Source organism: Electrona antarctica (assembly GCF_951216825.1).
Source record: "Electrona antarctica genome assembly, chromosome: 17".
Lineage (NCBI taxonomy): Eukaryota > Metazoa > Chordata > Actinopteri > Myctophiformes > Myctophidae > Electrona > Electrona antarctica.
In genome coordinates this window covers 12,476,935-12,492,677 of record NC_136798.1, presented here as the reverse complement: position 1 = coordinate 12,492,677, position 15,743 = coordinate 12,476,935, and the positions used below count along the sequence as shown (strand labels likewise).

At 45.8% G+C, this 15,743-nt stretch overlaps 1 protein-coding gene across 1 annotated transcript in view; it reads left to right on the top strand.

Annotated features, from left to right (window-relative positions):
- Positions 1-15,743, top strand: part of LOC306941336 (nesprin-1-like) — a 149,346-nt gene that overhangs the window by 79,761 nt on the left and 53,842 nt on the right. Inside the window, 10 exon segments of the mRNA XM_079526753.1 lie at positions 190-375; positions 2,139-2,261; positions 2,417-2,599; positions 6,274-6,417; positions 8,727-8,951; positions 10,906-11,043; positions 12,384-12,497; positions 13,248-13,409; positions 13,946-14,155; positions 14,629-14,802. Of these exon segments, the coding sequence (XP_079382879.1) occupies positions 190-375; positions 2,139-2,261; positions 2,417-2,599; positions 6,274-6,417; positions 8,727-8,951; positions 10,906-11,043; positions 12,384-12,497; positions 13,248-13,409; positions 13,946-14,155; positions 14,629-14,802 (1,659 nt within the window).

The window sequence follows — 15,743 nt, the reverse complement described above, 5'->3', positions numbered from 1 at the left end:
TAAAGAATGTGGTTGTGGTTGAAAATAATTCTAGATTTCTAATCCGATATTGAAATTTGTATACAATCTCATGCTATCTCTAAGGACTCTGACGTGGACTGGTCTTAGTTAGTATAATACACACCAGTGATTTCCTTATACAAACTCTTGATTCCTCTTGGCCTGTCGTTTGTGTTCCCATGGCAACAGGCGTTGCTGCGGGAGTGTCGGGGCCTCCACGGCGACCTGGAGGCCATGGGTGAGAGGGAGGGGCAACTGGGGGAGGTGCTTCAGACGGAGGGGTGGAGCCAACAGGTGAAGCACCTGAGCAGACGCACGGAGGAGCTGCAGCAGAATGCAAAGACCCGCCTCCAGAGTCTGCAGGACGCAGCTAAGGTAACGGATACATACAGTACATCCTGGGTTGTGTGCAGGGCAAGCGTGACAGGGGAATGCACACTGTGAAATTTATAATAGCCTTTAACTGTCTCCATCACTGATCCCTTTGCAAACATCAATGCTCTCTCTGTACACCACCAATGCTATAAGAGCCATCTGTTCTGTTTAGGTTAGTGAGACCAAACCAACCTCATTAACGTGACTGCTCTTTAGGAAGTCTGGTTAACAGTCCAATTAATTGCAGCACAGCGGGAGGTACCCATTGCCTTGGAGTGGGGAGTGGGTCACATGTAGCAGAGATGTAATGCCACAGTGCCCTCTTATGGCACTCACCTAGTATTGCATGTAATTCCTTTATTATAGTATTAACTGCAGTACTTGAGTTTATTGGAGTGGTATGACAGCTTTAGTACCACTAACTCAGAGTGCCACTAATACCACTAACTCCGAGTGCACGAAGAATTAGACATTATAAAATATTATTCAGAGGTGCTAAGGTCTTAAAGCTAGAATAAATCGTGATAAACCATGATGTTTAAGTACAAACAAGTGCAGGAAGTTCACCTTTCGGTCATCTGACCACCTTACAGATCTGGAACACCTTTCATCTAACTAAGAGAGTAATAAAATAAGAAAACACATTGTCTTATTTTGCCCCTGGGTGTATCTATGCACATTCGTAACATTGTGTGGGTCTTCACTTCTATATCACAAATGAGGTTTTATGGTTACCACATATCTGATTAATACAGTTCATGCCAGAATGTTTAGATCAGAACAACCTTGAGCCTAGAACTGGAAACTATTACGTCAACCTGGCATGCTTTTCCTTAACTGACCACTTACTTTGTCACCTTTTCATTTGCTCTTTTGTGGGGTAAAAATCTATTTTGCTGGTACAGGTAACCACACTCAAGTAAAGTAAAGCGTTTTGATTTACTACAGTAGTCGTCTTCAGGCAGATTTACTTCGACTGTGTCGTAAATCACAATTCCTTCTATATGTTTGCATAGTAGGTCAGGCTCCTACTTCACCCCCCGAACCCACCTCACCCCTGCCCACTTTGACAGGCTGGAATGGCTTAGGGTTGACGACAGAGTACAGCATCTTGCAATGGGTCTGGTCCACAAGATTCGATACACCACCAAGATACCCATGTACCTGTCTAGATACTTCCTTAATGTTAACGAAGTCCACACCCACAACACCAGAGGGAGTGCAACGAACCATGTACAACCCAGATTCGGCACAAACAAGGGACTAAATTCTTTTCGCTCCTATGCCACCAAAATGTGGAACGCCCTACCAACAGTCATTAAGACATGCGAATCCCTTGACTCCTTCAAAACCGCTCTCAAAGGGCACCTACGGATGGCTGCAATTCGAAACTGGCCCCCGTAAAATCTGAATCCCCCCCCCCCCTTTTTCCCCCACTGTATATGTTTCTTTTCCCTTTTTACCTCCATTATGATGAATTCCTGTTCTGTTCTTTGTCTATATAGAAGTGTCTATTTGTACGTCTCTAAATGTTTTGATGAATTGAACATGGTGGACCCTCTTGTAAACAAGTGTAATGCTTAATTGGGTCGTCCACTCACAGTTAACAGCCTTTGTATTGAGTTTGTGCTTGAAATGTACTGTAATTCTGCAAACTGTTAATAAATATTTAAATCAATCAATCAATCAAAAGCATGGCTGTTGCTCGACCCCTCCAACACTCACATGCTTTGATAAGTCATGTCCCGCATGTACCTGTACAGGACATGCTGCGTTTGGAGGCGGAGGTGAAGAGTCTTCATGCTTCTCTGGACCAGGTTCAGGTCACTCTGGCCTCTCCTGACCTCAACAGACTGAGCCTCAGGGAACAGCTCACACACAGACAGGTAGACACAAGAACACACACACACACACACACACACACACACACACACACACACACACACACACACACGCACACACACACTTTAAAACTATCTTCTTATGCACTGCAGAGTCATTATAACTTAATTCTTTACATCTCCCATCATATCTCCTGAAGCGTCTGCTGGTGGAGATGGAGGGTTTCAAACAGCAGGTGGCAGCAGTTCAACAGTGTCAGAGCGCCCTCCGGCTGCCAGAGGAGGTATTGGCCAGCCTGTCTATCTGTCGCACAGCCCAGGCCTTGCAGCAGGAGGCCAGCCAACTACAGCATACCACCATTCAGCAGTGCAACATTTTACAGGTAGGGGGTGCCATTCAGCAGTGCAACATTTTACAGGTAGGGGTGAGCATAGATATTTAAAAAAAAGATGCCTCATTGGCCGCTGCAGTTCGTTGGAGCCATATGTGTGCTAGAGGGGGCGGAAGTGCGCAGGAAGAGGCACACTGCATCACTGCCCAAGTGACGTCACCCATGCGACTGCTCCATGTCTCTCGCTGCCACTCAAGTGACTACTGGCCAATCACAGCGCGTCTTTCACGGGAATTACGTTATGCTCACGGAAGCTTGACAATCTTCCGCTCATGCTTCCGTTATCTCGGGAAAATGTTGCCCCCTCTCAAGAACACATGCCCCAGAGCCAGAAGAGGCCTTTATATGGCTATGGGGGTGAGCCTCACATTCATAGTAGCGTAGCAGCTGCAGTAATATTTATGTACTGCACATTAAAAATACATTAAAAACAAGACGTAAAAACAGGGTAGATACAGAGACTAATAATAATACCTGAAATTCATATAGTGCTTTTCTAAGTACTCAAAGTCGCTGTACATACTGTATGTGTGTGTGGGCTGCGGGGAAGGAAAACAGCTTTATCAGCAAAAATTAATGAATACATTTAATCAAACTCACTAGGCTTGAGGGGTGTGTGTGTGTGTGTGTGTGTGTGTGTGTGTGTGTGTGTGTGTGTGTGTGTGTGTGTGTGTGTGTGTGTGTGTGTGTGTGTGTGTGTGTGTGTGTGTGTGTGTGTGTGTGTGTGTGTGTGTGTGTGTGTGTGTGTGTGTGTGTGTGTGTGTGTGTGTGTGTGTGTGTGTGTGTGAAGGTAAATGTGTACTTTATTATCCCCTTGGGGAAATTTGTCCTTTGCATTTGACCCATCCTTAGAGAAAGCAGAGCAGTGCCTATAGGGACCAAATCCAATAGAGCGTCACAGTCCCGCCCCCTAACATGGACCAGGAAATGAATCCCAATGCATTTTTCCCATAGACATTTCTTAAAGTATTTATTTAAAGACGGTTACGCCGCGGACAAAGCCAACTCGAGTCGTGACAACTCATGACAACACAAACAATATTTTGGACCAAACAAATAATTACAAAGAAGAAAAACAACAAAAAAAGAAAGTGTTGTAACCTGCCGTTTTTTTCTTCTTTCTAATTATTTGTTCGGCCCAAAATTTTTTGTTTGTTGTCATGATTTGTCACAACTCGAGTTGGCTTTGTCCGCGGCGTAAACGTCTTTAAATAAATACTTTCTGAAATGTCTATGAGGAAAATGAACGGAGAATCATTTCCTGGTCCAGGGTAGGGGGCGGGACTGCGACGCTCTATTGTAATGCCAGTAACTTGGTCAAGGGCACTGGAGAGAGTATAGCATGTACGGTATGTATGTCTTTTGGTGTGGCAGGAAAACCAACGCAAACGCTGGACCTTCTTGTCGTAAGGCCACCGTGCTAACCTCTGCCACACCCTGCCAACCACATCACCAACTGCGCTGTGTGTGTGTGTGTGTGTGTGTGTGTGTGTGTGTGTGAGAGTGAGAGTGAGAGTGAGAGTGAGAGTGAGAGTGTGAGTGTGAGTGTGAGTGTGTGCGCGTGCGTGCGTGCGTGCGTGCGTGCGTGCGTGCGTGCGTGCGTGCAGACATAAGAGGGCAGCAAGGAACACATGACCTCCAAATTGATCTTTAGCATATGTGCACTATTTACACCTAGTTGCCCAGCATATGCTCAAACAGTTGCGCTGTGATATACAGTATATAGTCATCTATATGGCTATACCATTAAGTGTCACATTCAATAGCTGACAGTTGCTCCACACAGATAGTAGAGCTGTATGTCATTTGATGCATTGACGATTACATTTTTACTTGCTCCTGGAACAGTTGCTTGATGCTCTGCTATGTGATGAATGTTGCATTCACAACAGCCCCTTCCAGGAATGGCAGGGTTGTTTACTGTTCGCTGTCACAGCAGAGAAATATCCTCTTATCTTCTAGTCCAGCGCTGACTGTTCTTCTAAGCTCATTTTTGTGAAGATTAGTTGGTATTTAACTGGGAGTAGCAGACATTCACCTTAAGCATCTATCTTATCCATCTTATCCATGCCACTGTTGTGGAGGTTTGAATCAATGGTTTGAGGTTTGAATCAATGTACATGTACTGTATACAGCATACCAGATACTGGTTCAATGTCATATTTACTTGCGCAAGCAGCACGCGCAAATACTGCGACCGGCTGGGTGTGTATGTATGTATGTATGTATGTATGTATGTATGTATGTATGTATGTATGTATGTATGTATTTATGTATGTATGTATGTATGTATGTATGTATGTATGTATGTATGTACAGTATGTCGGTGTCCTCTCTTGTTTAAGACGGTAGTTACTACTTACCATTAGTTATGTTACCTTCATGTTACCATCAACGGAGGGGTCACGTGATGCGGAGAGAGTAGGAGCATGAGAGAGGAGCTCCTCAGAACAAACATTTAATTTAACAATTTTGGTGAACGTGAGGGTTGCCAAAACAGCACAGCCGAAGGATAAAGAGGAATGTCATTACATGACTTTTGGACGTCAACTCAAAACAGAAGAATTTTGAGGTCCAGCACTCGAAGAACTCTGATTCAAACGCACGCTGCCAGTGCCGAGCCTGCTGACAACATGGCGGAGGGTGACCACACCGACGCGCTGGTAACCAAGATAAGTGAAGGCGTGTTTGCCAAGCTCAGCGCCAGCATAGACACAGAGCTTGATCAAATACTTAAGTCAGTGAATTCAGTTGTCGAAAAAGTTAAAGTTGTTGAACAGAGAGTGGACAGCGCAGAGCAAAGGATCTCTGACCTGGAAGACATCGTGTCTGGACTACAAGTTCAATTTGAACAAACTGTGACACAGCTGAATGACGCAACTACTAGGCTGGAATCTCAAGAAAATAGGTCAAGGCGCAACAACATAAAATTGGTAAATTTGCCGGAATCTACAGAAGGTGCCAATCCCAGAGATTTTATCGAGACGTGGCTGCCTAAAGTCTTGAATCTCACAGTGAAAAAATGTTACCATCAACAGCCAATAAGGGACCACCATTCTTGGTGACGTAACTAAGGTAAGTTTTCTATAAGGTCAATAACGGTTCTAAAGGATTTAGAACAGCAGTTGTATTAGACATTATAGTTAGTAGCACTCAAAGTAGAGAGGATTTACAGAGGATTTAGACCAGCAGTAGACACTATCGGACACTACTTCAAAGTAGCTTATATAGGGACTCTATAGGGACTCAGAGCAGCAGTCGTACGCAGACAGCAGAGAGCTCTAGGACTCTGAGCAGCAGTCAAATAACCAATAAATAGTAGCGTGTAGATCTCAACCAATAAAAGTGTTTGGGGCCACGAAACCTCGCTCAAATAGAGACTCTGAGAGTGAATATAGGACGGGTGGACGACGTTGCTGCACGGCGTGTTGTCGCTTGCGTTACGTCAGGACAGTCTCATTGAAAAACACGTATTATATTATGACATTTCATCGTTGGGGTGTTACACTGAGAAATCCTGTGAATTGTAGATGAAGACTAATGCACCCAAAGTATTATACTGTATTTTCCTCGCTTTTGAATATGATGAGGAAGATGTGCAACATGGGGCATTGTCATAATGGCTTTAGGATGTAGCCTCAATATTTCCATGTTGCGCTCCCCAGGAGGCAGTGGTGCAATATGAGCAGTACGAACAGGAGGTGAGGAACCTCCAGAGGTTGATAGAGGAAGCCCACCGTATTATTCAGGACCGCCCGGTCTCCACCAGCAACATACAAGAACTCCAGGCCCAGATTCACCACCATGAGGTGAGAACACGCACGCACGCACGCACGCACGCACGCACGCACGCACGCACGCACACAAGGTAAGTATTTAAAAAAAGGAAATACAAAAAAATATGTAATCTTATATAGCAGTGCATTAAAGGAAGTGTTTTCATTCACTGAGTTCTATGTGTCCCTGACAACTGTGTCAGTGGGACTGTGGGACAACATTGTGTCAACAAGTGGAAAGCAAATAGAAACTGATGCCAGTGTGTAATGACGAGTTGTTCCCAACCGTTCTGCACAGTTTAGTCACATACCTGCTTTATATACTGTGTAGATTCATATACAAAATTATCAGTACATACTACATAGCATTTCAATCACTGTCTGACAATCATGTTCTGTATTTTCAATTGCCCCAAAGTTACTCCATTTAATATCCCTGAAGATTATTATGCAATTAATGTTTTAAATTGATTTTATAATGAAATGGGGTCACCTACTTCAACATCAAAGAGCCCTGAGAGAGAGAGAGAGAGAGAGAGAGAGAGAGAGAGAGAGAGAGAGAGAGAGAGAGAGAGAGAGAGAGAGAGAGAGAGAGAGAGAGAGAGAGAGAGAGAGAGAGAGAGAGAGAGAGAGAGAGGGAGAGGGAGAGGGAGAGGGAGAGGGAGAGAGAGGGGGGGGGGGTACAAGAAAAACAAATATTCTTATTTATTATATTGTGCAATACCATAAAACAGAGGTGGCATTTATTAATGCATTTAGTTAGATTTTATTCCATAATGTGTCTGTTTTCCATTTGAAGTTAATAACACATTAATAATCAGTATTTCCATCGCAAACTTATTATTATTATTATTACTACTGATATTTTGATTTGACTCCTCTCTCTAATAGTACTGTGAGACACGCAGCGTCATGCAGTACACCAACCATCATAAATGACTTTAACTTCTCTACTGGCCCTGCATACAAACATTCATGCAGTACACCAACCATCATAAATGACTTTAACGCATACAAACATTCAAACATTCTCCCCTCATCTGATGGTGCATGCAGATACATTCTGCACAGGGATAGCGTTTCAGTTGGATAATGTTGCAGCAGTTGTTAGACAACAGTGGACTGCAGTACCGATGCAGATATCAAGCCTCATGCTTGGTGCAGCATTTTCGCTTTGCTGAGTGTGTGTTTAAAGCCCCCCTGCACACTGTGTAGTGAGAGAGAGTATCCAAGAGAAAAATAGAAATGGGGGAGAAAAGAAACTGCAGAACTACATTTTATATTATCTATAATATCTATCTGATATTACCTGTATTACTATATATATATATATATATATATATATATATATAGTAATTATTCAGAGTTTTCATGTTCTGTGCATGCTTTATATTGTAATCCGTGTAGATTGCCGATTGGTTGGCCATATCAGTGAGTTAATATTTGAGTTTGGTCTCCAAGCTGAGCACTGGCCAGTTAGTCACCTGACCTGATTATCAGCGCATCGACCATCTGCGGGACAGAGGGAGGGAGGAGGGGTAGAGAGGCTGCTAGGGGAGGAGCCTGGCCATAACAAGGCTGTTATTTGAGCCTCCCTCTGTCATTCTTCTCTCTCTCAAACACACCCTCTCTCCTTGCAGCGCTCTCTCTTTTGTTGAGAGGAATCTGCCTCAGGGATTGGTGGAGCAAGGAAGTGGAAGGCAGTGAGATCACTTCCTGTTTTCCTCGCCCTTTGCGTGTGTGTGTGTGTGTGTAGACTGTAGATTTTGAACTATTTCAGGGGTCTCTGTGTCTCTCAACCAAACATCCTGTCGGTGGAGCTTTCCGCCGCCGCTTTGAGTCACCCGCCTCTGGGCTGCTCTGATTGGCTTAGAGATCCCAGAGAGAGTCTGTCTGTCTGTGTATGTGTGTGTGTGTGTGTGTGTGTCAGAGGCTGAGGCACTGCTTTTCTCTCTCACTCTCTCTCTCTCTCTCTCACCACACACATACAGTATACTATGAGACTGAGAGCGAGAGAAGAGAAGGAGAAAATGCTTCTGTTCCACTTTACTCCTCCGGTGCCGGCTCTTTTCCACCAGGCTGTCCACTGTGTTCAACGCTGAACCACCCCATCTAAACAACAACCTCCCCCTCCTCATCCCCAGCCCGTTTTTCAGGGGGGGATCTTATTCAGCCGGTGAAGCTATAGGATTCTTTTCTATTGTGGACTGACTCACTGAGATTGACCCTGGAGAGAGAGGTGGGGGCCGTGTTGGAGTTTGGTGTTCGGTTGGTGGACATCTACTCATTATTATCTGCGTGGTGGGGGGTGGGTGGTGGTGTTGCCGGATATGTTTTGACAGGAGCTGGCCCAGAAGATCCGCGGCTACCAGGATCAGATCGCCTCGCTGCACTCCAAGTGCAAGATGCTGACGGTGAAAGCCAAGCACGCCACCATGCTGCTGACGGTCAACGAGGTGGACGGTCTGTCGGACGGCATGGAGGAGCTGAGCGACGACGAGTTGACCGGTGTCGTGGCCGGGGGAGCCTCTGCCAAGCAGCTGCCTGCGCACCCCTCCGTGGTCATGGTGAGTGCTGACCGGCTGCCCACCCACAGTGCTGTGTGTCTGTACTACCGTGTGTGTGTGTGTGTGTGTGTGTGTGTGTGTGTGTGTGTGTGTGTGTGTGTGTGTGTGTGTGTGTGTGTGTGTGTGTGTGTGTGTGTGTGTGTGTGTGTGTGTGTGTGTGTGTGTGTGTGTGTGTGTGTGTGTGTGTGTGTGTGTGTGTGTGTGTGTGTGTGTGTGTGTTCAGCAACTAGCATTATCCACATTTCACCGATATCCTCTGTGTCTTATACAGTATGTACTGCTAGAGAAACCCAAGCTGCTTCTGTTTCTCTCTCCCTGTCTTACATTACTGTTCCCTGCCGGCTGCCTCTTGCTGTGTGGCTCTGCACTGATGGCTGCTGACAGTGTTTTCTATTTCGGTGTGCTGTGTGCCACACTGCCACTGTGTTTGTTTCATATCAACCTGAATCTGTCTGCCGGCTGCCCCTGTCATCCTTTGCTTGATCATCTTCCGGTTCTCAAGAGTTTCCACAGATGTCTCTCATCATACTCTCTCTCTCTCTCTCTCTCCCTCCCTCTTTCTCCCTCGCTCTATCACTCTCTCTCTCCTCTAACTTTGATGTCATTTGCTGTCTTCATGCTCTTGTTGACGCCGTTTGTGGTGTGTTTGGTCTCAATGGGCCAGGAAACAGGATACTGCTGCGTGTGCGTGTGCGTGTGCGTGTGCGTGTGCGTGTGTGTGTGTGTGTGTGTGTGTGTGTGTGTGTGTGTGTGTGTGTGTGCGCGTGTGTGCACGGGCGTGCGTGCATGTGTGCGTGTGTTACACATCAATAGTTTGTTTGGGTATGAATTGGCTCCGGACTGCTGCCATCCTTGACTCATGATCGTTGCACATAGTTAGCATTGTCCCATTCTCTTAACCACATAACTGCAACGCCGGTGCTGTTTGGTTTGGGTCTGATTTCACTGCCTGCGCAGAGCTATTAAGATTCCCACACACTGGTCTGCCCACGTAGCCCGTTGCCTTGCATTGCATCATGAAGCGCGGGAATAAAAAGGTTCCAGACCGAAGTTAACAAGGTCCTATAAGTCAGTCCGCCAAGTTCCACTACAACCGCCAAAAAGCAGCCCCGGTAGACGACGACGTTGGCTTGCATTCCAGTTCTGCCTCTCTACCGAGGCATGCAGTAAACGGTGCTGCTTCAGCTGCTGCTGCACTGCAACCACTGTCCTCTCAGTCTGGGTCTATCCTAACTGTTTTATGTTGTTGTCTCTGATCTGTGTTTTGGCTTGGCCCTTGATCTTCCTGGACTGCCTTTACACTCCCTTTTGTGTGTAGTTTGGCTTTGTTTGATGTCATGCCATTTGTCCCAAAGTGACACAGTGTGATATACAGATTCAAACTGGTTGCTGGCTGCTGGATGAGGCAGTTGTGTACTTTACAGTTTAACTATTCCAGTTGCAAGACGCTTGTTGTACACACTGCATGTGTGTTATAACGTCCTGCCAATGACTGTTTCTTTCCTCTGATGCATCCTGTAAAAGGGGTTCACTCATTTTCCCCAATGGATTCCAGCACTCTCCATTAGCTAGTGTAGATCAATGAAATACATTAGGATGCTGTCTTGAATGCTACATACACTGCACTAGCCTGGTGGAGGTTTATGCCACTAATGTGATCCTTTGGGTCTCTGTTATTTTATTACTCTCTAATTACTCAGAAAAAGTGCTGACTCTGCAGCGTCCTGAAGCTATGCCTCCTTACTAATGATTATACCTCTTTCTCTATCTCTCTTCTCTTCTCTTCTCTTCTCTTCTCTTCTCTTCTCTTCTCTTCTCTTCTCTTCTCTTCTCTTCTCTTCTCTTCTCTTCTCTTCTCTTCTCTTCTCTTCTCTTCTCTTCTCTTCTCTTCTCTTACTTCCCCCGTCCTGCTTCTCTTGGTGTACGTTTGGTGTATGTGTTTGTATGTGGTCAGATGACCGCGGGCCGCTGCCACACGCTGCTCTCCCCTGTGACGGAGGAGTCAGGGGAGGAGGGCACCAACAGTGAGGTCTCCTCTCCCCCTGCCTGTCGCTCCCCCTCTCCTGGGGCTAACCCTGATACTCTTAACCAGGTATTGCAACCCACCCACCCTCCGACACCTCAGCACCCTCCCATCTCTAAACCGCCGACCACAACAAACCATCTCCAAAGATTTTGCATTTGCATGTTTGCTTTTTAGAAATTCAGCCGTCGTCCTTGAGAGTGATTGTGTATGATGGCTGCATGAGCTTAAATTAACGCATTCAACTTAAATTCCTCGATCTGCAACATTATGAACAAACCACCACATCCAGATGCCTCTGCAGTCTGCACTACTACACCCAGCACCATCTGCTCCCCACCCGTCTGCTAGTAGCACCACCTAGCTCACCCATATCCACTGCTGCTATAACATTCCTCTACCACACCCACGTTGGATGAGCAGCTGGACGGTTTCTGTGTTGCATCTGCCTGCTGCCTTATCAGGTCATCTGTGCAGCTGTACCTTCATTTGTTTTACTCCCTTGATCTTTCGCTGTGTGGGTAGCGAGCAATGCTGGTAGCATGGCAAGTTAGCGCGAAATGCTTTTTCTTTGCTTTTGGTCTGTGACCTATACAGCCTTGACAGATGGATATTATTAGTGAGTAGGGGGACAGCACTGCAGTTTAGGGAACTGAGTCATGATGATGATTTCACGGTGAAATGCCTGTTCTTCTGTGTCATGTGATGTGTCAATGATTCGGTGCTGATGTACTGTAGAGAGAAGACCAACACAGTATGGTTAGACGCAAAGTTAATAGGAGTTGGAGACAGACAGAAGGAAAGTATTATGAAAGATAGAGATAGGGTGACAGAGGGAGGAAGAGAGAGAGAGCGATAGGGGGGTGTAAAATAATGACGCATTTAGCCGACTGCTATAGTGGGAACATCCCACAGAGGATCAAGACAAACTCAGCACATACTGTAGCTATCAGTACTACTCACTGCTCTTAATTCGGAGAAAATATGGACATTTAGGGGGAACATGACACGATTTCAGGACACTTTATAGCAATTACACGATAGTTGTAAACAGACCACTCTCCCTAGCCAAAGTTGCTTCCACACAGAACTCAGAAACAAAGTTTTAAGTGCCAGTATGTCAGACATGAAGGAATTGGTTCTGTGAACTGTGAATTCTTGGTTCTGTGAATTGGTTCTGTGCAACATGTGACATAGGACAACATGAAGACACTGTGACACATGATCATTCTGTAACACTTTAGACAAACCACAATGTGCAAATGATGACATCATAGCTTTCAATGGCAGTAAGTCAGTATTCTGCGCAATAATCATGAAAGAAACATCCAATCCGTACATACAGACAAACAGATAAACAGACATAGCAAGACTCTCAGCAGCTGTCTTCTTATCTTACATAATTGCAGGGTCGAGCCAGCCTGAGTCGTGCACCCCTCCAGGAGCTGTATGACCCGTCTATGGAAAGCAGCGCTGCAAACCTGGATGACCTGCAGAGGTCCTGGGAAACACTAAAGAATGTGGTACGTCACCTGGGCACAGATCAACCTGCTGAAGTGAAGCTGAATATCTAACTGCTACGCTGCAGTCAGTGTTTGCTTTATATAGAAATACTCCACCAGTGCACCAGAAACCGAAATGTCCCTCAACAACAAAACATACCAGGATGGGAATATATATATCATTTATATAGTAAGGACATAACTGTATAAGAACAGCTGTGAGATCCCCTATGGGTTCATTTCCACTCTCAGCGTTAAATGAAAGGATCATACTGTTGGTCTGGCATGTGCAGCTTATGGCACTGTACAACTCTCTATACTTAACATTACTGCCAACCATTCTCCAAAGCAGACCGTGGTTTGTTGCTGTAGTGTAGGTATTTGAGGATGACGATATCTTAAATTTCAGTATAGTACTATTACAACTTCCAGGCAAGTTAGTAATAATATTATTGCTTGAGGTAGGCATTTCAACTTACAGATTCATTTGAAAGTCTAGCTGTAAAAAAAGGTACAATCAATTGCTGAAGCTGTCAGTAGACTAGACCAGTATGGTCCTTTAACACTGCTGCACATCGGATTTTACTCCCACTTTTTACTGTCTGTCTGTCTGTCTGTCTGTCTGTCTGTCTGTCTGTCTGTCTGTCTGTCTGTCTGTCTGTCTGTCTGTCTGTCTGTCTGTCTGTCTGTCTGTCTGTCTGTCTGTCTGTCTGTCTGTCTCTGTCTGTCTGTCTGTCTGTCTGTCTGACTCTTGCTGCACTCCCACCTCAGATCAGTGAGAAGCAGAAGAGTCTGTATGAAGCTCTGGAGCGACAGCAGCACTACCAGGAGTCCCTCCAGTCCGTCTCCACCAAGATGGAGTCCATCGAGGGAGCGCTGAACGAGAGTCTAGATCCCAACAAGAGCCCAGAGAGTCAGATGGCTGCACACCAGGTGAGGGAGAGGGGAGGAGGGAAGTGAGGATTTGTCTGTATTTGTGTTTGAGAGAGAGAGAAAAAGAAGAGTGAGTGTGAGTGTGAGTGTGAGTGTGAGTGTGAGTGTGAGTGTGTGTGTGTGTGTGTGTGTGTGTGTGTGTGTGTGTGTGTGTGTGTGTGAGGCGAGTTCACATGAGGACAAGGGAAGCAGTAACAATAGACTAATAGGTTGAATAGTAGAGAGAACAGAAATGGAGTTGAGCCATGCGGTAAAGACAAAGATGACAAGTATCCTCGACTCTCTGTGCTCAGTGAAAACACAGAGAATTGATGAATTCAAGGGGTTTCATTTCAAGACGCCGCAGCGCTGTTCGCTGTTGCTATGCCAACTTCACTGCAACTGGCAGTCCCAGTCCCCGTTTGACAACAGTGAGATGAGCAATTTCAGTCACTTTTCGGTTTAGTCTCCGAAGCCCCATCCTTCCTCATGCCACAAATCTTCCCTTCCTGTCTGTCTTCCACATATTTCAATCTCCTCGTTTTCCCGCAATCCAGGCTCTGATGGATGAGATCCTGATGCTGCAGGACGAGATCACTGAGCTCCAGATATGTTTCTCAGAGGAGCTACTGGGCGACGGCCTGGGAGACAGCGACAGCGAGGGAGACCCTGGAGACCAGTTGGCTCTACAGTCCACACTCACCGTGCTGGGAGAGAGAATGGCCACCATTCGAATGAAGGCCTCTGGGAAACGCCAGCTACTGGAGGTACTGGACTGGAGTTAAATGAACACTCCATATTATATATTGTGTGGAATGACCCCTTTTATCAGCCTCCATTCAATATTTGTGATTATTATTTTTTTTATGTTTTTTTTTTTGTGGCTTTCGCCTTTTATTTTATTTTTTTATGGAGGGACAGACAGTAGGCTGGCAGGAAATGGGGAGAGAGATGGGGGGAAGACATCATATTTGTGATTATTGACTACTTTTTTGTCAGTGTTCCAGGTTTGTTAAGATAGCTGTGAGTCAATAATAAATTTTTGTTTGGCAGCATTTTGATGACTTTGGACAAAATGGAAGCAACAAGTATGATCTAAGTTTATGTACTGTATGATCTGATATGCTGAAGCGGTAGACAACAATATGTTTAGACTGTTATGGTTCTTTAACACTCAATTCGGAGGTTTTGTGCCTATTATCCCTCTAATAGCTCATGTCTGTCATGTTCTGGTGTTTAGGAGAGACTGAGCGAACAGCTGGAGGAGCAGCGTCAGGAACAGGCGCTGCAGCGTTACCACAGTGAAGCCGAGGAACTGGACCATTGGTTGCTGAGCGCTCGTGCCACGCTATGCGCCGCCCTCCAGCCCCAAACCGATGACATGGATATGGAAGAGCAACTCATAGACTGCCAGGTGAGACTGATGGTGTCACTGGTGATGTCATCAAACTGAGACTGGCGCTTACAGCGGGCCGAAGGGTTTGAGATTTTTGCAGTTTGGTTTGTTGAGGGGGAAACTGTTGTGGCAAAGCTGTACCCACTGGTTGTATTATATAGAAATTTCACGAAATACCTTTCGTTTATGGGTAGGTTTCCTTCAAAACCTAGCTGCAGAACATTATTTTATGTACTCCCAGGACAGAAAATTCTAGAATTTTCGCTGTCCTGGGCTCTAAGGGTGACGTAGGAAGCCACGCCTATCCCGTATAGATACCTGCGTGGCTACGTCAGCCCTCATTCAACTTTTCTTCTGCTAAGCTGCGAGAACGAACTTTAACATTCCAGTGTGTGCAGGGTAATATATCTCGCAAACTCGGCCGAGAGATTAATTCTTTAGGACCGTGAGATCTCTGGCACACTCTCGAAGCAAACAGAAGGATACTTCTCGAGAAAAAAAAGCCGAACTTCGACACAAGTGAGTTCTAGGCAACTTGTTGCTACGCTAGCTTGTCGAAAAAACAGCTCGCGCCTCTTTTTCTCTCTCGCTAAAGCTAGCGTTTGTTAGCTTAAAGCTATCGATAGTTAGCTTAGCGCTACTAGGCAGATACGCCTGTGGTCTACTATTACACGCCACGAGGAAGATAAACCTGTGGCTGTTAAGCACCCGGACTCCTCTCTCTACAAGCAACCATGTCGCTGACGAGGGAGACCCAGCCCGGGGAAAGACGCCATCGACGACAGCCGGTGCCCGCCGACTGTCAAGAAGGCCCCAAACAAAAGACGTGCTCCACCTGGGGATGCGGGAACACGATGTCGGGCAAAGACGGGCATGACGAGTGCATGTATTGTCTCGGCCTCACCCACACCCGTGAGTCCATGGAGGAAATCGGTCCCGTTTGCCTCCATTGTGAGGAA